General features: G+C 49.1%; 1 protein-coding gene across 4 annotated transcripts; it reads right to left on the bottom strand.

Annotated features, from left to right (window-relative positions):
- Window positions 1-1,780: 1,780 nt before the first annotated feature.
- On the bottom strand, window positions 1,781-21,220 carry MXD4 (MAX dimerization protein 4). 4 transcript variants are annotated; one of them, XM_078599643.1, is made up of 6 exons: window positions 20,972-21,215; window positions 20,566-20,677; window positions 19,601-19,630; window positions 4,848-4,962; window positions 4,087-4,264; window positions 1,781-3,716 (listed from the first exon to the last, which is right to left on the bottom strand). In XM_078599643.1, exons 1-6 carry the CDS (start codon window positions 21,093-21,095, stop codon window positions 3,550-3,552), a joined length of 726 nt encoding a protein of 241 aa, XP_078455769.1. In that variant the 5' UTR covers window positions 21,096-21,215; the 3' UTR covers window positions 1,781-3,549. The 4 variants fall into 4 exon arrangements, with proteins under 4 accessions (XP_078455769.1, XP_078455772.1, XP_078455770.1 ...); XM_078599646.1 differs by having other exon boundaries at window positions 21,008-21,211; XM_078599644.1 differs by lacking the exon at window positions 19,601-19,630 and having other exon boundaries at window positions 20,972-21,220.
- Window positions 21,221-21,252: the final 32 nt, after the last annotated feature.

Here is a 21,252-nt window from a genome sequence, read left to right as displayed (position 1 = left end):
GTGAAGGTTGTGCCGCTCCGTAGGAAGTCAATCGTTGTCGTATGGAGGGACTTGCCCTTGCCGAGGGAATGTGGAATGTGCACCACGCGTCCAGAGCCAACAGTTGAGCCGTGGCACCCTTCTCGCACAGGGGCACCGAGGGCGGTCGATGTGGGGGCTCGCGGTGGAATGTTGCGAGGTCAGGTTCTGGGCAGACATCGACTCATCGCACATCCAGGGTCGATAAAGTGAATACTACTTAGAGGGAAGTCAACAGGGGGTTCCCCGCGGAGCGTACACGTCACCCGTGTGCTAGCGTGGCACTCCCCCACCGGGCCGCCGATGGGGACAGGAGCTGCATCAAGGCCCGTGACACGCACGGAGGCAATGGGCGCCTGATTCAAGTCCTGTTGTGTAGCGACTTAAAACCACCTCTCGGTGCCCGCGTGTCGCAGCCCCCTCTTCCTTTCCGTGTGCAACCCGTGGGTTTATTCTTTACCTCGACACACAAACTGCAAAACCGGTTATCATTGGCGCCACGTGATTTATCCACACGTTCTTCCTCGTGACGATCTTTTCGCCGCACTGTCCACAACCCAGCCACCCTCAACAACCCGCCGCATGCCAGCCCCCTCACTCACCCATCCTGGCCTCGCTCACCCATCTTGGCCTCGCTCACCCATCCTGGCCTCGCTCACCCATCCTGGCCTCGCTCACCCACCCTGGCTTCACTCCCCTCTCGCTCACCTCCTCGACAGCCCGCTCATGGCCTCACCAACTCGAGGGCTGGCCAGGTTTGCTCGCCCTCCAAGCCGATCACTCGGCAATGCGTGCGGGCCAGAGAGCTCATTCGTGAGCGCTTGAAATGCAGATCGAGTAGTAACCGTCTTTAACTTCGTCCAACATTATTGACATCACTGCAGGTAATATTTGATATGCCCACATGTGCTACGATATTTTAAAGGTAGTGTCGCCGAACAGGGACTTGTCATCAACTAGCACAATGACCTCCAGTAACAACGTCGTGGTAGCAACAAAGCGAAATCAAGATTACTCCAGCTTATCTTTGCTGTGGACATTGCCAAGTCTTAAGTTTCAAGTACCGCGGGGTTCATGGTCATGGCAACTGTGGAAACAGCAGTGGCAGGGCCAGGCTCACAGCAGTGGTCCAAGGGATATTGAAAATTGGACAAAGTCATGGGGCCACGACCCTCAGCAGGACAAGTGGACTGAGAAACGAAGTCATGGACTGTACCTTGTATCCATCCACACATTGTACCCCGAGCACTGCCCACCCGCCCCCCCCGTGCGGTTTAAGCGCCCGAGCGTGCCAGTCGGCGCCTCTCGCTACTCAAGTGCCACCGCAATGCGTTACCGGCTCCTGAGACGCAGCAATCGATTTTGAAAACGCTCTACACCGTTTATCGTCTAACAGCCCTCGTGTTCACCGTTACACGGGACTTGAGAAACATTATTTGATGCCACACAAAACTGTGCTATTAACGGCTATTGCCCAAAACGTCGCCAATTACATATTTTTCCTTTTAAGGCCAGTATTGACAAGTGTCGAGTTTAACAACATGTTTTTACGTGGAATTGTAATTTCTAAACTGTCATGGAAGCGTATATCAGAATTTAACTTGAGGTCTTTGGCAGTGTAAATGGTAACAATATTTTTTTTAGCAATTTGCAATAGAACACTAAATACTTTTATTCAGTCTTCATGCGACGTCCCCCACGCAGGCTGCTGCGACAGCACGGCTCACCAACTCGCGTATAAAGAAATACCCTCGGCGACACATTAGTGAAATAAATTTATTTGTTTATGTATAACGGGGAACGATAACACATGAGGTAACATAGATATACACGATTTACACAGCTAGCGTTCAAAACAGTGCTCTACCACCAGTCGGTTCGAGTTCCATCGCCAGCCGGAAACGTTCACTGGTCGGAGCCGGGACACCTTCCACCCCCGCCGCAAGCGCCCCCCACGCTCGCCCTCCCGGGGCCCGCAGGTGGCGGCGCGGCTGCTCCGCAAGTGGCAGGCGGCGGGCGGGCGCCGCTTCAGGTTGACGCGAAGCCTGCGTCGGCGGCCACTCGCGGGACACGCACGCCGCTCCCGACGTGCGCACGCGCGGAGTGAAATTGGCAAGCGCGGTAAGAACATTACCATCGCGTCGACGCATGCAAAAAGTAAGCAAGACAAGAGCTACTGCAGCAAGTGGCCGTTGTTTCGGGATGAATAATATACACAACACTGATGTCGCAACCCGCAGAGCGGGGGTGGCCTTACCTTACGATGTTTTGTGGAATGTGCGGTAAAACTGGATGCTGGTGGGAATCTGAATAATCTCATTTTAGACAATCTGGTCCATGACGTCTACGCTCACGATGCAAAATAACGAGTATATGGAATTCAATCAACATCCAAATGAACCAATCATCAATTACAAAAAAGCACCATGAAAAACCAGATTTTCTAACAGGGACAGATTTGGTCACAAATATTTAAAAACTGTGCCTCTCTGTAAAAATCACTTGTGATAGTTACTTGTAACTATAACTATTTGTAACTAAAATACAATTAATCTAGAACTTCATTAAGTGCCAATCAAGTAACTGACAATAACAGCGGCTTATAGGATGATTGGTAAGATTTTTTAAAGATGTCAAAACTTGTTGCTTTCACTTTACAAAACTACAACACTTGTGACAGGAGCTGCCATTGAGGTTCTGAATCAGGAGTCTGTCAGATTCCTCTCGCCTGGAGGTGATGCGGCCTGGGTAGCTGCCGGTTGGCAGTGGCTCTGTGCTACTGCGTGACACAGCCAGCAGCCAGCTAGCCCACTTTGTTGATATGTTTTTTTCCCAGGCATTATAACCTTCAGAGGAACCACAGATTAATAACTCCTTCGTGTCTGGCTTGCAGGGTTACTGCACTGCACAACATCCAGATATACTCCAACGTTAAACCAAAACAAAGGCACAACACTCAAAACAGCCACAGAGACCCTGAGACTCCAAAATAGTGTCCACCTGTGGAACCAAGGACTTCCAATGTCTGTTGCTATACAGATATATATAACAGTCCATATTTAGGAAAAAATATTGTACGATTTTTTTTTTCTTTTTACATTTGAGGTCAATAATGTCAAAGAAATATCTTTGACCTTTAAGTGCAACATATTGGTCGTAATGCATCGATGGGGTCAACTAACTCTGAAGACCCTTTTGAAATGGGCAGCATCAGGGAAGTTTATTGCCATTAATGTTAACATCTCCGTAAATCGGCATAAAAGTGCTGTCTGAACCATTCTTTAGGTGCGTAAACAGCGGCCAGGCGTTTATACATTTATTTACAAACTGCTCTTTTAAAGGTCTTCAGAGCTTAAGTTACTCTTGCAGTGCTTCACAAAATACAATTTCATGTACAGTATAAATTGTCAGAAAAATACATACAAAGTCTGAAAAGCACTGTAAGAGCGTCTTCCCAATACTTGTCATCTCCCACTCGGAGGAACACGACCGCAGACCGTGCCCCCCCCCCCCCGCTGCGCTTGTGAGCGGCTAGCAGAGGAAGGTCCCCACGTGCTTGAGACTCGAGCTGGAGTAGCCGCCGTCGCTGGTGCTGCTGCTCTGCAGGCTGCTGCGCTCGTCGCTGTCGCTGCTCGTGCCGAGGCTGTCTCCCTCGCCCACCGAGAACTCCACGCTCTCCACGTCCACCTCCATGTCCTCTGCAGGGATGAAAAGGAATGCGGCCGCCACGCCGGAGGGGAAGCCGTCAAGCCCTCGCTCGATACGGAGCGTGTACACACGTTGGGGAAACAGCGTGAACAAGAATTTAGCCAAGTACCGTAACGCTTCTCCTCTTTCTGATTATCCCCCTTGCACTGCTCGACTTTGGGAGTTCCCACGATAACCTTGTTCAACTGGATAAATGTGCACTCGCTTATCGTTTACAACTTTGACAGCGCCGCTTGTTGCTGGCCACTTGACGTTTTGGGCCTTTGGTCCTGTGATCAGCTGCCCATCCACAGCGTGAATTCCAATGTAAATAAACTTCACAGCGATTGGCTGCGCAGTCCGCCGAGCCCCACGTCGTACCCCTGTCGGAGTCGGAGTGCTCGGAGCTCAGCGCGGAGCCCAGGCTATCAGTGCGCAAGCGCTCCGCCACCCCCGTGGGGCTGCCCTCCAGCTGCTCCAGACGCCGGCGCAGGTAACGGTGCTCGCGCTCCAGCTTGTCCTTCTGCTGCTGCGCCCTCCTCTCTTGCTCCTCCAGCCGCTGCATGCGACGCGCGCGAAGCCACATCAATCCCACTGCCACATAGCTACCGCCACGGTTACCGTTCCCTCGAACCTCACGGATTCCTCCACCTGCGTCGAAGACTCGGGTCGACTAAACCGACTGTTTTGTGTCATCATCCACACTTGTGTTCAACCACCATGCTTCGTGTCAAAACAATGTACTCTCCAACTCACTCCCGACACTGCAAGTCAAATCGCTTCTCTCTCCGCTTCTTCCCTTGCATTGCTCAACCATGGAATCCCTTCCCATCATCTCTTTCCCCCGAGCACTTATAACCTTGCTCAATTTAAGACATGCTTAAACATTTGCAACTTTTAAAGCGTTTATTGTTGCTGGCCATTTCACGTTTCAGGCTTTTGAGCCTGTGACCAGCAACTGAGGTGAGAACAAAAACCATCGGCAAATCACTCCACTGCACCGACAGACAATGCGACTGCACGGTGTCAAAATGCTCATTACACAGCGATCGAATTAGGCTGGAAGCCCTGGCATACCGATCTGTGATGACAACCTAGCTCACAAAGCCACCTGAAGAAGTTGACCAGGTCTTCCTTCCTACCTTGATGTGGTTCTTCGCTTTGGTGAGCAACCCCAGGGTGGTGTGTCGCGAGCACTCGGGCCCCAGAGGGACCATGTTCTTCAGACGCTCCAGGCAGACGCGCAGCTGTGCTCTCCTGCGACACACGCACGCCACCTCACAGGGTTACTCCACGCTATCTCATAGGCCTCCCCCCCTCCTCCTCGTTACCGGACCGTTCTCCACACACTCCTAACGCTCGCACGAGAGCATCTTCCACACACGCAGCCGATGCAAATACATCCGCTATCTGGGGTTGAGGTGTTCATCATGACATTTACATTGATACGATTCATATGAAGGACAACTTCTCATATCTGTAACAGCAGGGCAGGATGGTATACGGAGATCATTCACAAATATGAAACGATCTAAAGGCCACATTTACTGGCAGCACGGCATTCCCACGATCCCCTGGGTTGCCACGTGGATTAACACCCGACACGTTGCTCAACCCCAGCCTGTCACCCAAGCACATGCGCACTCATCCCATCCTGTCCTTGGAACAAGCCACCCAAGCACACAGGCCCATTTGTCTTCTCTCTCTCATATCTGAGATGATCTTTAAAACAATGTTCACAGCTGAAATTATGGATATTCGTAAGTGCAGTGCACAGCAATCGCACAACGTAGAATGTTAATTAGAAAACGGCAACACAAATATTTGTTATTAATGTGAATAACATTTACGGACTAGTTATTTTCCTTATACTCAGCTTTGAATATGGCAATTTTTTTTTATAGACCTTGCTTGCCCACATTCACTGCCAGACCACCGAGGCTGGACTGCCCAGGTGAGAGAGCCAGGGTGGAGGGTGACGTCACGCAGCGTCAACGTCACCACTCACATTTGCGTGGTGACGTCACCACTCCACACTTGCCCGCCTGCGTGCCTGTCAGCCAGCTAAACTTTTCTAATTTTCGTGTTAAGTATGATATATGCCATGCTGGAACACGTGAGCTACAAAACTGGTTGACCAACATCTGGAAAAGACGGCATTGCTACAGCTACGATGAGGAATGTTTCCAGGAAGTCACCAATAAGGTCAGCATCACCCGAGATACACAAATCTGGGTTTTCCTGTTGTTCGGGTTATTCTTTGCATGACATCTAAATGACAACAAAAGTAAAGCAATGCTACTTTAGGCATGTCAAGGGGCTGAGTCATTAAAAATAATTATAGAAACACAGTCATTCATAAAAGAATGCAATGCAAGGGACGCCCCATAATGTTCCGAGCGATGATACGTGTACATAAGGGTGTGGTGTGGGGTAATCAAACGGAGAAACAAAACGTTTCCAAGCAGCGTGTCAATAACCCACGCACGCATGATCTCAACGGCTACGTGGCATTGGTGGCGGCTTGTCCAGAGGCAGGAGAGCCAATGCCTCACACGTGTATTACATATTCCATATATATTGAATGAGAAATACACAAGTGTGCCCAAGCTATTTTTGCAAGCACACTGAACGATAACAAAACAAATAAACAGACATTACGCCTCACATATCCATCCCACCACATACAAAATAAAAGTATTTTTTACGCATCCATCAGCCACACGGCCTCCTGGGAGTGTATAATTTCTGAACTTCTTTCGCACCGTACGTAGCCAACCGTGATAATCCGAGGTGTGAAAGGTTCAACACCGGTTTCGACATTCAATATCTTATCAGCAGTCGGATCAGGTTCGACAAGTAGCCTATTGAAGGCAGAGGGAGCGCTCCCCTGCCCGGAATGCTCACCGAACCTGTAATGACCCAAACACTCCATCGCTGCTCCACCGGTTCTCATGCCAGAGCTGGGTCACCAGCAGGAGCCCGCCCGCGCACCGTCTCCACGACCCTGCAGTAGCATGGACTCGCCCACACCGAATCCTCGTCCTACGCCCCGCCGTGCGCTCTCCGCTCCAGCAGCCAACACCTTTTGCGGAGTCCCAAGGCAATCTCGGCTCAATGGGAGGTCGCTCCTTTCGTCGTCTAGAATTCACTCGGCCAGCAGCTCACACGGCTGGCGACCTCCTCTTGTTCCAGACTCAAGACCTTCCGTCACTTCTCCCACAAAGTGGGCTTCCTTCGCTGCCCTGTAGCCTCCCACCCTTGCACTCCTGTGATAAAGCTCTCCGTTCTCCCCCAAAGCCCTCTCATTGCACGCATCTACATACTTTGTAGAGTATGTTGAGATGCAGTTGCATTTATACACATTAATCCAAGATTTTTACAATTGTTGTTTCGATGGCTGTAAGCAGACAAACTGCCCCACGGTCCCACAACGCCACTTGTTATCCAGCGTGCCCGAGCGAGTGATTCAGCACTCAAAAGGTCATGTAAGTAAAAGCACTCACCATCACTCCATTAACACTCAAATAGCGGTGCAGCGATTAATTCATTACTTACAATTAATGTTTACACTTGTGACACACCATTTGTTGCATATGAGAATTACCTAACCCATGTATGCAGCTAATGTACGTAATTGACGCTACGATGCACGACATTGTTAAAAACTCATCGGCGAATTGTGAGAATTCTTCAAATGGCAAGGGACTCGACTTCCTCTTGAGTGTGATCCCCAGTCAGTGACATAGCCACGGAACGTGTCACGGATCACGTCCCAAGCATGAACATAACCTGGCCAAATATGTTACAAATGAGATCACCAATCCTTTGTCCCACCCTTTGTCACTACCCTCTGGTAAACATCCCTCCCTCTGAGACGCACCTCTTCATTCCACCTCTTCCTCATACTCCCCCATCTATGGCCACCTGCTCTGCAGGTAAATAATATATACAAACACGAATATTTATTTTTTGCTCCAATCTTGGAACACTTTGCCCGAGAAGCACAATGTTTTGTATGTGGCCTTATCTCTCGAGTGCCATTCACTGCTTGTTGACTGTGTACACAGTGCAGTGTTGAAAAGGGGCAACACCTGTGGCCAACACCGATGACATTGGCTGGCTTAGAGTTGTCGAAATCTTTGCCGAAAATAATTCGCTGAAAGGAGCTACGTGGAACCTTTTTTTTTGTTCAAAACTGTTTAACTTATCAGCAATCTGGCTAAATTTATATTGTGAAACCCTCCACCACCCGACACAACCAACCAAACAATTTACACTTCCACGTGGTGTACAAGCGTTTCCACGCGACAAACATCAATATCCAAGAAATCATTCTGACTTGGATTTGATTTCCCTTTGTCTGTTTATTTTGCACCGTCTGTGTCGTCTTGCTCGGTTCTGCCCTACGTGGACGCCTGGATTGTTATTGTGACTTTATGGATCTGGTCCTGGTGATGGTCGATGCAGTTTCAGGCAAAACATCACAAATCTAAATTTCTAAATTTGATTCTCTCAGCCAATCTTAAAACAACAGTAAGTGGCGCAATACAACACTTGCCCACGTGGACAATTGTATTTGTTTGGCCGTGCTGGGTAGTGGAGGGTATTAAGGACACAATTTGGTCAGTAAAAATAAGCAAGACTACACACGGGAGACGGCCCAGACAAAACAGAACAAGACGGTACAAGAGAAACCGGACAAAACCGGACAAAAGACAAATAGATTCGCGACCTGAATTGTGACACGGAATCATGACCATTCATGGAACGAATGGGGGGTGAATCATTACATGTCCAATAAAGGGGTATGCGCAGGAGTTATTTGCGCAGCTGGAAAGATGGGTCAACGTAACGAGGTGAACAGCCGGTATCGGCGTGCGTTTGAAACGGGGACTCAGTCCCTTCTGCTAGAAGGCAGCAGGCAGCTGCTGACGTGCTCTGAGAGCGCACAGCGCCAGGGCCAGGTTCAAAGGTCACGATTCAAGTGGGGTGTGTGTCAACAGCTGGAACAAGAAATTGCTTTTTCTATCTGGAAACACTCAACAGCAAATCTCTTACAGTCTCGTATAAATGGAATATGGATATTGGATAGAGGTCAAAATAAAATAACGCCTTTTATGAGGAGATCACGTAACACGTGTGGCAAGAATGTATCAACAGGTTTTTTTTCACTCTGATCCATATTTATCCTCTTCCTTTTCTATGAACGTGAGATATTTGAGTCGTGGCGACACGCTTCCACACGCAGCTCTGGGAAACCCTCGCTCCGAATTAACTTGCCAGTTGCTTTGGTGTCCATTCTGCGTGGCCCCAGCGAACGGGGCCAAGCGCACCGCAAAGTCCCAGAGCCTCGCGCAATGCCAGGGAACCCGAAGAATCTAAGTGTGCCTTGATAAGACCCAGTGTCAAAAGAAACAGTCCCAGTGGTTCCCTGCTCAGCAAGCACCGAGCCGATGCTCATTTCCTCCTGTTCACAGCCCCTTGGCCAGTGGTGGAAATTCAACATTCCACTGGCGGCGGCAAGTCTCTCCATAGGACGTCCCCCCAATGTGTGGTCATCATTTTACCAGCCCCAGAGGGATGCTGGAGCGGAGTGAACCTCGACAACCGGGATTTGAACTCTCGACCATCCGACTGCGAGCCACTCACGCTACCGCCGGATGTAACGCGTCAACCATGAGACTGAAGCATTTTGAGTGTCGTTGTCTGGCTTCCCAAGCCTGCCCTGGTTAGCTATTGGGAGCTGTAGTAGCTCCGGTACGTCTACGTGCACGTTGGTCATCAATGACCAACTCGGAGCAGCTGACACGTGTGGGAGTCGGGGCACGGGCGAGGCCCAGCGCCACTCGGACAGCGCCCATGCCACTGCGGCGCGAAACAACGAATGAAAGCTTACATGACACAAGCCACGGCCGTTTGATGTCACGCGATTCTTTTGCAAAACAACATTACACAAGAACGACGTCACTTCCCGCAATCCAAATTATGGTAATTACAGTCTTGCATCATTACCAAGTATCCCACCTGGCCCAAAACAGACAGAAACCATTAACATTGTTTTGACCAAAGCCAGTTATATTAAACTGGCCATGGCTGTATCCACGACAATATTCCCAAATTCCATATCAGAAAGTTCGAGTGCTACCCTTTGATTTTAAATGTCGAACTGCGAGTTTTGGTTACGCACGTACCAAAATGTGGCGAGACGGTTTCACATTCTGATGACGCAATCCAGTGTCGGTGTTGTCAGCGCGAATGAATGAGTGGCCACAACAAGGCGCGCCTCTGTGAGTCAGGTTACCCACACGATCACGCCCGCTCACCCCGCCACACATCGTCTCTCGCTCTTGTCAACATCTGGACACACCATAAAGCGTGCCATAAATGCAAAGATGTTTATGCGAATGACAGAGTTCAGGTTTTAATTAAATTCAAATTGTGCAGGTGACCCAGATATCACCCTTACGAACGAGTTGTATTTAATGATGCACAGATGGCAGGGCACTACTTTTGCAGGCACGTTTGTTGAAACAGCCAGCATGTGGATGCAGGAACAGCGGACTATTACTGCTTACACATGCCTTAGTTTGTTGGTAGTCAGATATTAATAGAGCTCATGAGACGTGATATTCTTTAACTCTGCCGAGACAGGGGGGTTTACCACCCTAGGTCTCATCAGTTTGTACCACCATGGGCACGAGTGGAAAACACGAAAAAGAAAGAACTGAAAAGTGTGCATGGAGAGGTGCATGTTGGGAATTACACTCAAATACAGAAAGAGGAACACACGGATTAGATAACCACTTAGAAGTGGGCACATCGCGGCTATACAAGGGGATGGATGATGGTCAACAATAACAACAACGGAGTGGAAGCCAAGGAATGTCAGACGTCCGAGATTCTGTCCGAGGAGATGGAGCGACAATGTCAGCTCGTGTGCAGGTGCTGGGTGGACTGATGCATCACGGGATTGTGAAAGGCTGACCGTGACCGATAATGATGACCCCTGTTCTATATTACACAGCCAGCTAAAAAAGAAGTTATTACAGTGTTGCACAAGAAACTACAACAACAAAAACGTGGTCGGGATATTTCTACTCAGAGGATCTGGCTTTTAGTAAAAACATAATATTTATCTCAAAAGTTTGCCCATTTTTCTTTGAAGTTCAGCTTGGGCGAGTGCTCCCTTGACATGTGCGCAAACCGTGTATTTTATCTTTGATGTGCCGTGCGATGATTACAGCAGCAGCTGCCGCCGCTATCTTCCTGCCGGCAGAGCGGCGTGGCTGTCCAATCGTGCAGCGATTCCGTGGGAATGTTTGGCTCGGTTGGCAGATACAGGCCTGGCTGCTGTGCACGCACACAGCCAGGCTAAAATCGGCTACAGGTCCAAACTCGGCTGACAAGCACAAACAAGTTTCCCCAAAGAGAACATGCCCGGGCCAGCCTCACCCACGTCACCAAACCCACCCACTGAAACTCAGTGTTTGCAATTCCGAGATTACGCCAGGCTCCGAGTACAGAGGAAATCATCGTTTTGGTTTAACACCTCTGGCAGACGGTGACCTTGTACCCCCCCCCGCTCGACAAACCCAAGATACAAGGCGGGATTCCAAACCTGCGTGCGGACCTTGCGCGCAGAACGACTTCACTACCTGCACCGCAGCGGCGCGTGGGGATTTCCAGCGCGGTGCTGCACCGGTCCGCCGCCGCCGTGGCGGCGACTCGCACAACGCGTCCACCACCACCACTCGCCACAGATGGCTGTGCTGATAGCGCCGGCAACAAAGTACACCGTCAGCAGCAACAGCAACGCTCCAATTGTGGTGACATTATTATTGTGCAATGTACAATTAGGTAACGCTCCTTTTCTTGGTGCACGCTCGCGCAAATTCATAACAGCTGTATTGTTGTAACACAATATCGTACAATTATCGCCGTTAAAGAGAATATAACAGATACGCAGACAATACATCTCAACGTAAAAAAAAAACAATTTTTACACAAACCTTCGGCCACACAGCCTTCTGGGAGTTAATAATTTCAGCAGCTGTCGTGGGGCCCCGATCGTTTTTGTAAAAAACACGTATATTTTTATAAGTGGAGAAATATAAAGAATACACATTGTCTGGTTAGCGACTTTGTTTTGTTGCGACTTATTTTGACAACCTTTTCATGCACAATCCTGAGGCTGTGTAAAAGGCAATATGTGCAGTGGCATTTGACAGCTAGTCAATAAGTCACCGGCTGTGTTCTACCAAGTAAAACACACGCGCAGGCTTCATGCACACTGCATTATAATCTGGGTAGAATTGTCCCACCGCACCAATGCCAAGATAAAACGCCAAATAATTAAACAAACAAGCAGCTTTCTCACCACAACAATAAAACATTTAGATCCAACAGCCTATGGACCTTCTGGATCAGTGTTCCCCAGAAGCATTTGCTTTAAGCAGTCAGAACTATAAAAAATGCTGTACAGGCCCCACAGGGTTAACCGTGAATGCTCTAGCCCAGGGGTCGGCAACCTACGGCTCCGGAGCCGCATGCGGCTCTTTACGGGCTGCTTCTTGACGATATGTACGTATGTACAGTATGTACTCAGATGCATTGCGGCTCTTGAAATACTGAATTTTGTACCGAATTGGAAAGAAATGGCTCTTCTTGTTATTTTGGTTTCCGACCCCTGCTCTAGCCTATGAAGTCAGGCAACCCAGCAGTGTTTAACAGGCATCGCTGGTGATATGAATCTCCATTGGAAACCAACGCGGAGTTTGTCTGGTTAAACAAACGCTGCTCCGGTGAAAAATCGGTCCGGAAGTCACGTAGGCCGAAGGAGCAAAGTTTGATTTGATAGTCACATGGCGAGAGAGATGCTCGTCTATTAACTGCGCCGAGGGTCGTCGCTTGACCAGTTGTATTTTACAGTTGTCACTGAAAACATTTATGACGAGTCAAAGGGAATCGTAAAGTCTGGTTGTTGTTCCTCTTAGCCAGAGGGAACGTTTCACAGGTGTAGTAATGTTGACCAGAAACAGCTGTCATGTCCTGGCCTAGAAGAGTGCAGCAGTGCCTCACGGCCAGGCGACGACACAAAGCCTCGCCAGGCAGCCATCACTCACAAGCAACAAACTCGGCCTCACGACAGCTCAAGTGGACTTGCGTTTAGCTTCGTCTTTAGTTGTTCAGAAGAAGGTTGTACACTCAAGGTGTATATGGCTTAGATATTATTTAAGTGTTTCAGTTACACATTCAACTGCTTAAAGTAAACGACTTGCCAATGCTTTGCATGTGTAGTAGTTGAGAAAGTCAAAATGATGACACTAGATTTGTAGAGTATGTGAGTGTAAGGGATTAAACAATCACTGAATGAGCACAGGGCGATAAGAGAGACTTGAACGTTTCTCCAGAGATAAGATGAACACGTTTATATTAAGTTCACAGGTTTAAATCGAATTCAGGACGTACAGGATTACAACACATTCTGGTCTCGTGCGAATGTGGCGAGTGGATAGCTCCGAGATGCAGGATATGAAACAGCCAATCCAACTTCTCCTTTCCCCAAAGTCACCAAGCAGCTGTTTAATGCTTATTAGCAATTTACTCAATCCACCGAGTAAAACCTACGTTTGTACCTTGCAAGTGCCCTACACAGGTTTTAACGTGAAGGAATAAAACATAGAACACGGCATTGATCTAAACGGTTAATGGGTTAATACACATCTGTGGTGTCTGAATTATCATTGACCAAAAACCCGACATGTCTGTGATATCCCAGAGCCCAATATGAAGCCCTGCACGTGACCCACACAGCTCGTCAGTACATAAAGTGTAAAATTGTGGTCCGGCAATAAAAAAGGTAATATAATACGCCCACGGCCTTGCAATACCCAACCACTTTGAGGCACAACGTTAATACACCAACCGAGAGATGGGAATCATCGGCACAGATCGTGGTGTTAAGGGCTAGACAAGTAAGACACTTTTCACGACAAAATGTCAGGGGGCTCCGTACAATCGTTAACGCCTTCAACGACCAAAATATTTCATGAAACACTTCGTATTTTATTATCCGATGCATACCCTGCACCATAGAATAGTTTAAGTTGATTATGAGCTGTAATGTCCCAAAGAGTATATATGCATACAAAATTCCCTCTATTATAGCAATTTGACTTCATCTGCAAAGACTTTTGGCTCCAGCAATGAATGTAAAAGAAACACCACGACATAAGCGACGTGGTGCTTGTGGCGGATAAGAAGAGTTTCCCTTGCTGGGTTCCCGCCACGCGCTCCTCCCTGGAAGTGCCGCGCGGCTGCGTCTTGCCGACATGCGAGGAGCGTCGTGCGACGAGAGGACTGTGCCCGACGCGCTGGATGTCGTGCGGATAAAAATAACGATCGCGCAGCGGAGTCTCGCTCACGGCAGAAGTGGCGGCACCACCATCACCATCCGTGACGCGACTGCGCAACCAGCAACGCTGGAGAGACAGCGGTGTCAGACACCGCCACCGCCGGGCTCTCAAGAACGATTCCCCCCCCCCCCCGAATGGCGCGCGTTCACCATGCTGCCTAGAATGATATATTTTGTCAAAGTATGTTTGTGGGTTTAAAGAGGTTCTATTCTTTTCAAAAATGTCAAAGTTGAGATTTCAATTTCAAAATTATGTTTACGGTTAGGGTTGTGGTTAAAATGGTAGAAACAAAAAAGTTAACTTTAAAAATTAATTTCTTTAAAGTAATTGTATGAACCTCAATGAAGACTAATTTACTTTTTGTGATGTCATAAAAACAGGGGGTGGGGTGTGTATATCTATAGCAGGTCGTAAAGTTTGGACTCCTTAAACAAGGACACGTTCACTGCTGTCGTCGTACGAACACTCCCCAGCGGCTTCCCTCCTAACGTTATCACGCACGGTGCCCAGATTGAAGTTGACGCAACAATGCACAGATCACGTAGCCTGCACACCCCAACAAGCAACGTGATCACGTAGCCCACACACGCGAACAAGCAACGTGTGGGTTTCTCCACAAACAGACCCAAACCAAATGCCCGCCAGGGATCAAGACTAAAAGAAGGTCGACCAATGCGGCGGTGCGGAATATTTAGCAAGAGCCTTGCAGCGACTGGGAGAGAGCTCACGCCTGAGGGCCGCTGGCCAACTGGCGCAGGCCGCCACCCCCTCCACCCCCCCAGACAACAAAAGCAGGCAGAGGGGACAATGAGCAGAGTGATGGCCAACTCGCACAAAGACACTGGAAACAATGGGCAACGTTAAACAGCTCTCACTCACGACATCTGTGTCCTACGGGAGTTGTCAGCCATCTTCCACCATTCTACCCTCGGCAGATGTACCAAGCCTGGTACAACCGTGCTGACATCACAAATATATGACCCACGGTAACTCTTGTTATACATAAAGTGTATACACAGGTGCACATATCCACTATACTTGGGGAGGAGAGGAGCATCGGTTCATTATTATTGATTTCTAAGTGCACTTAGAATCAATTACTTTATTTCATATATGCTGTATGTAATGGCTTCATGGCACACCTGCAGCCAGTAGAGTCACGAGAGTTTTCACTGCGATGTTAAAAAAAGAAAATGTTCTTTAAATCGATTTGCGACCCCAGATTGTGGCGATTATACAAATCACGTGAAGACAAATAATTGCACCCATAATCCACCACCAGTTATTGCACTGACCGCACCAAATGGATACAACGGTTGTTGTCAGGATTATTCAAATCTTACAATTTCAGTTGAAGCCAGTAACGCTGCACTACCGCTTACTCCATATCAACCCTTTCACGTGGACACACCGAAACAAGACCACAGCCACGTGGCCCGCTGCTCTCTCCTCCGCAGGACGAAGATCAGTGCCACGGCAAGCGGCACAAAAATCGCTTCCAAAAACAGACTGTGCCGACAGCCAGAGGTATAAAAAGCTCTATGGTCCAACAGGAAGTGTGTGGGTCTGCAGAGTGGCGTATTCATGACAGTCGTAAAAATCTGTCACGAATGTGCATCAGCCAGTCTACGTCCGCTATTGTGCTACCGCAGAACATTTCCACGTCTTCTTTACAATGGAGTAAATGCGATTCAAAACAAATTGTGTTGTCCAGGCCCTCCACCAATTGACACGGCCAATCAAACTGAATTGTCACACAGCGTAAGAATATTTAACCAAGCGCCAATTATTATTGTTTCGGCACACCGGTGAGTTGAAGAACAGTTCTCAACCTATTTTCGCAATTAGATTTGAAACTACGTCAAACCTCATCAGGACAAGATCTAAAAAGTCAGAATAAGAATCCAGGGTGTCATAATAATCGTGTCTCCTAACCAGCTTCTTAAATAGTTGGCATGACCTCACAAGAACAATCAATCAGATTTATTAAACATATGGGCTGTAAAACATGTAGTTTGAATAAACGCTGATGAGTGATTTAACACATTTTCTTTTTTAGAACATTGGGCATGCTCAAATAATCGAGTTCACCATGTGACATTTTAAAATTAGACCTTGGAAGTTCTGTAAATGGATACACAGTACTGTAGTTCTGTACGACTGCAGTAAAGGCAACACACCTACGCAAACTACAAACATCAAGCCTGAGGGTTATCTGTGTTAAAGCATAAGCAGTGACTAATCCTATGGTAGCAGTGCACAATACTAGAAACACGTTTATCAGCGAGCATTTGTCCACTTACAAAATGTTTTCCATTTGCTACCTGATTAGCATCCGCATTGGCTCTATACAGTTCGCTATTGCAAGCTAGTAAGAGGTCCTCTGCATTTCCGTGTATGCCCGAGAGGCGCTCGAGACCTTTATAACTTGAATTCAAAAGATGTTTGTGATCTAAACATACCTCCTCGCTGTACACATATTTGCCAACTTCTCTCCTGACAAACGATAGAATACAAAACCCTCTTTCAGCTTTCAGATGGAACTGGCCAAACAGCCCAAGGCAGGAGCCCTTCTGGGAAAGTCTTGAGACCCCAGCAAAGGCTTTCCCGGGTAAATACATTCCATTTTTATTTACAATGTCACGAAGCTATTTAAACATGAAATTATGCTAACATCTGCTCCAGCCAGAGTCGCTTAAAATGCATGCAAGCAAAAACAAAATGTCACGCAATGCATACTATGAATAGACTTATGTCGCCTGATATTGTGGGGGCGGGGAACGCTCAACACCTTACATGCCCACCAACGCACAGGCACACAGCTTGCATGCAAGCAGTCACATTAAAAACTGCACGTCTGTCAATCACAGGTTCCGTGGCCCAAGGGAAACGGCTACACGCTAAGAATATTGAAGTCGAGTAGACGGCGACACTGACGGTGATGTGTCTACCAGATGCATCCGTTACAACCCTGTAGTAGAAGACCGCCCAGGCATCTTGCTATTCTCAAACAGATTTTTCTATTTTCATGTAAAATATTCAACAGCTGCACGTTTTAATTTCCAAGGATGTCAGTCGGTCAAGACTGTTGTTATGGGCATAACCAAAATTGGTGTTTTTCATTTGAAAATGTTTTCGAATTTGTTACTCGTTTTTGACAACAACTGGACGGTATTATATATAAATATGAAAGGCCTCCACAATGACTCTGTAACAGTGAAAGATTTGGGGATTTTTTTCCCCTCCTTTGGTCAATATAAATCACCAATCATGGCCTCTCTTTCTCAGTATGCGTAAAAATCCCCAGTGAAATATACCGTGGTTTCAAAACCACTTCCACAATGACCGGTGTAAATAATGTCTACTATGAACTTAAAAATATCTCTTAATTCTCCCTGAGCATCCAGAATATTTCTATTTACACTTTACTCTCTACAAACAATTATGTTGTTTACTGGATGACAACACTCAAAACTCAATATAATTCTGAAGGTTTTATTGCTTCAAATATACCTTGGAATTTCAGACAGTCAAGCCAGGATATGATCTAAATGTTAATGCTCTCCTCAACCAAGCCTTCCTGATGGTGACATCCACATCACCCAACGTCATGGATGCAGTGCAGGGCATCCCCATGGCAAAATCAGAACGATGATGTAGTGACATCATGAACAGATTTGGAGTCCAGCCCGTGATGCCTGCGCAGCATCACGTGCAATGTGTGGCACGTCACACCACGTCAGTGGGGGAAACTGGCAACACTTTTTGGCACGCAGGAAGATTTTTCAGGTTCAATTCAGTTCTTCTGGATTCTCCAGAGAACGGCGGTAAGGAAACTTTCTGTATCTGTTATTTTTAAGCATCGCTTACCACCCACTAGATCGCGTTCACCGCTTATTGCAGAGGTCCGCGGTTCTAATTCGGCAGGCCACCCTGGTTATTATTGGTCGAAATAACCATGAAATACGCACTGCCTGCATAACAGTGGACGTTAAAGATCACCTGACATGTTTCAAAACGAGTAGGCCATTGTGTGCCAGTGTCCATTTGAAAATGTACCCGCAAATCACAAAATGTCGAGTACACACAGGCGCATAGCCCCTTATTGTGAAACTACTGCAGAAAATGTGAAACATAGCACCTTCGTGACAGCCTTGCGCTATGAGACTAGATGCGAATACCAAATGTACCAACTTATGATTAACGTCGCACGTTGACGTGTGACAACACAAACACCCACGCGCCTGTGGGTGTTGCCTTTGGTTGGACCTGGGGTCAATTACATTTGCAATACGTGAGCTAAAATGACAATTAAATAGTGATGGTAATGCATGACGAATGACACAATTACATTGTAATTGACACTGGCCATCTTGGTATATATTTCTGAATGTCACCTCCCCTGTAATAACGTGGGCACGCAACCATATGAGCAAACCTCCAGTGCCAGGGCATTGCTGGATTCCGGGCAATGCCACGCGACAAATGTCAACCGTAGCACCCACGCAGAGGCCGATTACATGAGAACCCATGGGGGTCTGTACATAATGAGGACCATCACAAACCTCCTCGCTCCCATGAAGAGCAACAGAGCTGTGCTTCATATGTACAGCGCGTTTATTTCCCGAAATGTTTACACGACTTACGACTTTCAATTTACGCAATTGTATTCATAACTCGCTTTCGACTATTTTTAATCATCTCAATAATGTTGTTCTGTACCGGAGTTAGAGGTGAATGGTGTGCTGCGAGGTCTATGGATTGGTGGGAAGAGGAGGTGGGATGGACTCCACGTTCAGAGGCAAGATAAGTCAAAAGTGGTAGAACTGTCAACATTAAGCACATTCAAATGTTGTTTGCAAAACCTCAACAAAAACGTGGTTTAAAAATAGCGAACTTATTTCGAGATTTAAACACGCAACACTCCTCTGATGTGCTATCATTTTCACATTGGCAACCTGATCACCGACATGTGAGCAATAACACACCTCACGTGCTGTGGTGCACACACAACACACTCACTGCACACACACTCTGCTCCCAGCACAGCTCCTGTGCAAAGCCCACAGGGTGTTTGGGGGAGGGGGCATGGAACTCGGGACACGTGAGCAAGACCCCTCCCCAGCTGACACGGCGATCCCAAATCGGTGTCCAGGGGCATGCACGTAGCTGTCCTGCAGGACAGCGTTTCCTTGCAGGTTCAGTGTTTTACTTCGCTTTAAGAGCAACGTGCTTAACAGTTTGACAGACGCGATTATGTCTGGGTTAATCCATTAATTCTGCCGTGTATGCGGTCGTGCTACACTACACAACGCTGGATACAGTACGTTCTGTCGACAGAACATCCAGCAGCATGATAAACGCATCAAACCTCAATGCAGCAAGGGCACTTTGATTGGTGCAGCTGGTCAGTGGGCCCTGCTCACGCGCACACAGAGCCGGCTCAGGCTCGCAGCCAAATCCACCCACCCACTCACCTGTTTTTCTCCAGCTCGTTGTGAGTGGATCTGAAACACAGGGGAACATTCAACGGTAAACACGGCTGTCTGCAATGCTGGCTTCATTGCTTTGACAGGCGAGGCGAGCTTGCCATCGCTATGACACGTCGTCACGGTTGCCTGGTTCGGTGTGTTGAGGCCACACCGCTCTAAAGCTACGTCGAGGTCAGCCTCAACAACAACACCACAGCAGTCGTGGCTTATAGAGTCATCGTAACGCAGCTAATAGCACCACGACAATCAACCCAGCTACCATAGCAAATGTTTAACACTGCAATTACCGCAATGAGTGAACACGATACGGTGCCGGTCATCAAAACATAACCATCACGGCTCTCGCACACTTACAGCCACCGCAAGGCAACCATGTAGCCGGGGGGGGGGGGGGGGGCAGTCATCACGATGCAGCCGCCGCATTCACGACACCGCAAACAAGGAGCGACAGCGGGGCCGACACCACCACCACCACGCGGACACCACCAACACCACCACCACGCGGACACCACCACCACGGGTCGCAGGCCGCCTTCACAACGCCGCCGCCGTCCACGTGGCGGGGAGGCGCCCCGCAGTAAACTCCCCGCCGCGGCGCCCGCCTCTGACATTTAAATACAAGAAACGAAACTCAAGAGCGCGTCAGCTGCTCCACTACACCGCAGCTGCCCCCCACTCGGGGGGGGGCTTCTGGGTACTTTGCAGAGAGGTCGTGGGGGAGGGCAGCCACAGTTGGGGGTCCCCATCTGAGTAGCACGGCTGACTACGTACGGTGCGAAAAAAGTTCAACGCACACACATACGTGGGGGGCACTGGGCGAGAGGCGGCAACTCGGGCGGGCACCCATCAGGGGACCCCCAACCGCGGGGCCCAGGGCAGACGGGAGGCGCTCACGCGCAGGGCCCCCCCCCCCCGGGCTATGCGAAGATGGCGCGGGGAGAGCCCCGTACCTGATGCTGGGCGCCTTCCTCGTCTTGAGCCTCTTCCTACTCGGGGACTCTTCCTCTTCCTCCTCCTCCTCCCGCCTCGACGGCGGCATGGACGCGTAGCCGTGCTCCGCTTCTGCGGGCACAGAGGAGGCGGCGGCGTGAGACCTCGGCCCGAGAGACGCGAGAGGAGGAGGGGGGGGCACACGGAGACACACCGAGACACACACCGACTCCGCGGGGCGAGGCGGGGAGACGAGGCGGTGGTCGCCGCGCGCTCAGCTCGCCGTGACACAAGTCGTACGCACGGAGCCCGACAAGCGACAAGAGGAGAGTTGGGGGGGCCGAGAGCCGTCGACGACCATGACCGCGACGGCAGCAACAAGACGCGCGGGGGGGGGGGAGAGAACAACAACAATGGGGAACGGACCTCCTGCCAGCCAGGCACCGCCACCCCAGCCCTCACCCCTGTCCTTTCTCTCCAGGTACTCGGCCGCGGCGAGCAGGATCTGAATCTTGTTGTTGTTGTCGGTGGCGGCGGCGGCGAGGTCCATGACTGCTGAGGGGAGCCGTGGGGCGACGCGGGGACGCGGCCGCCGTTTTGTTTACCCCGAGCGCCGATGCCGCTCGCCCAGCAACACGACCCGGCCCAGCCAAACGCCCTCCGCCCATTGGTCGGCGCTCGGAGCGGAAGTCGCCTCCTATTGGTTG

The sequence above is a fragment of the Lampetra planeri genome, chromosome 12 (genome assembly GCF_965212315.1).
Source record: "Lampetra planeri chromosome 12, kcLamPlan1.2.h2, whole genome shotgun sequence".
Lineage (NCBI taxonomy): Eukaryota > Metazoa > Chordata > Hyperoartia > Petromyzontiformes > Petromyzontidae > Lampetra > Lampetra planeri.
The sequence above is the reverse complement of the archived record's forward strand: the minus strand, read 5'-3'. Positions and strand labels throughout refer to the sequence as shown.

Bases quoted from the DNA above. Each gene is read 5' to 3' on its own strand.
- MXD4 (XM_078599643.1), bottom strand. From the start codon at position 21,095: ATGGACCTCGCCGCCGCCGCCACCGACAACAACAACAAGATTCAGATC. The intron at 19,631-20,565 runs GTACGGGGCTCT...CCTGTGTTTCAG, and splicing joins AGGAAGGCGCCCAGCATCAG to ATCCACTCACAACGAGCTGG. The intron at 3,717-4,086 runs GTACGACGTGGG...TCATCCCTGCAG, and splicing joins GCACTCCGACTCCGACAGGG to AGGACATGGAGGTGGACGTG.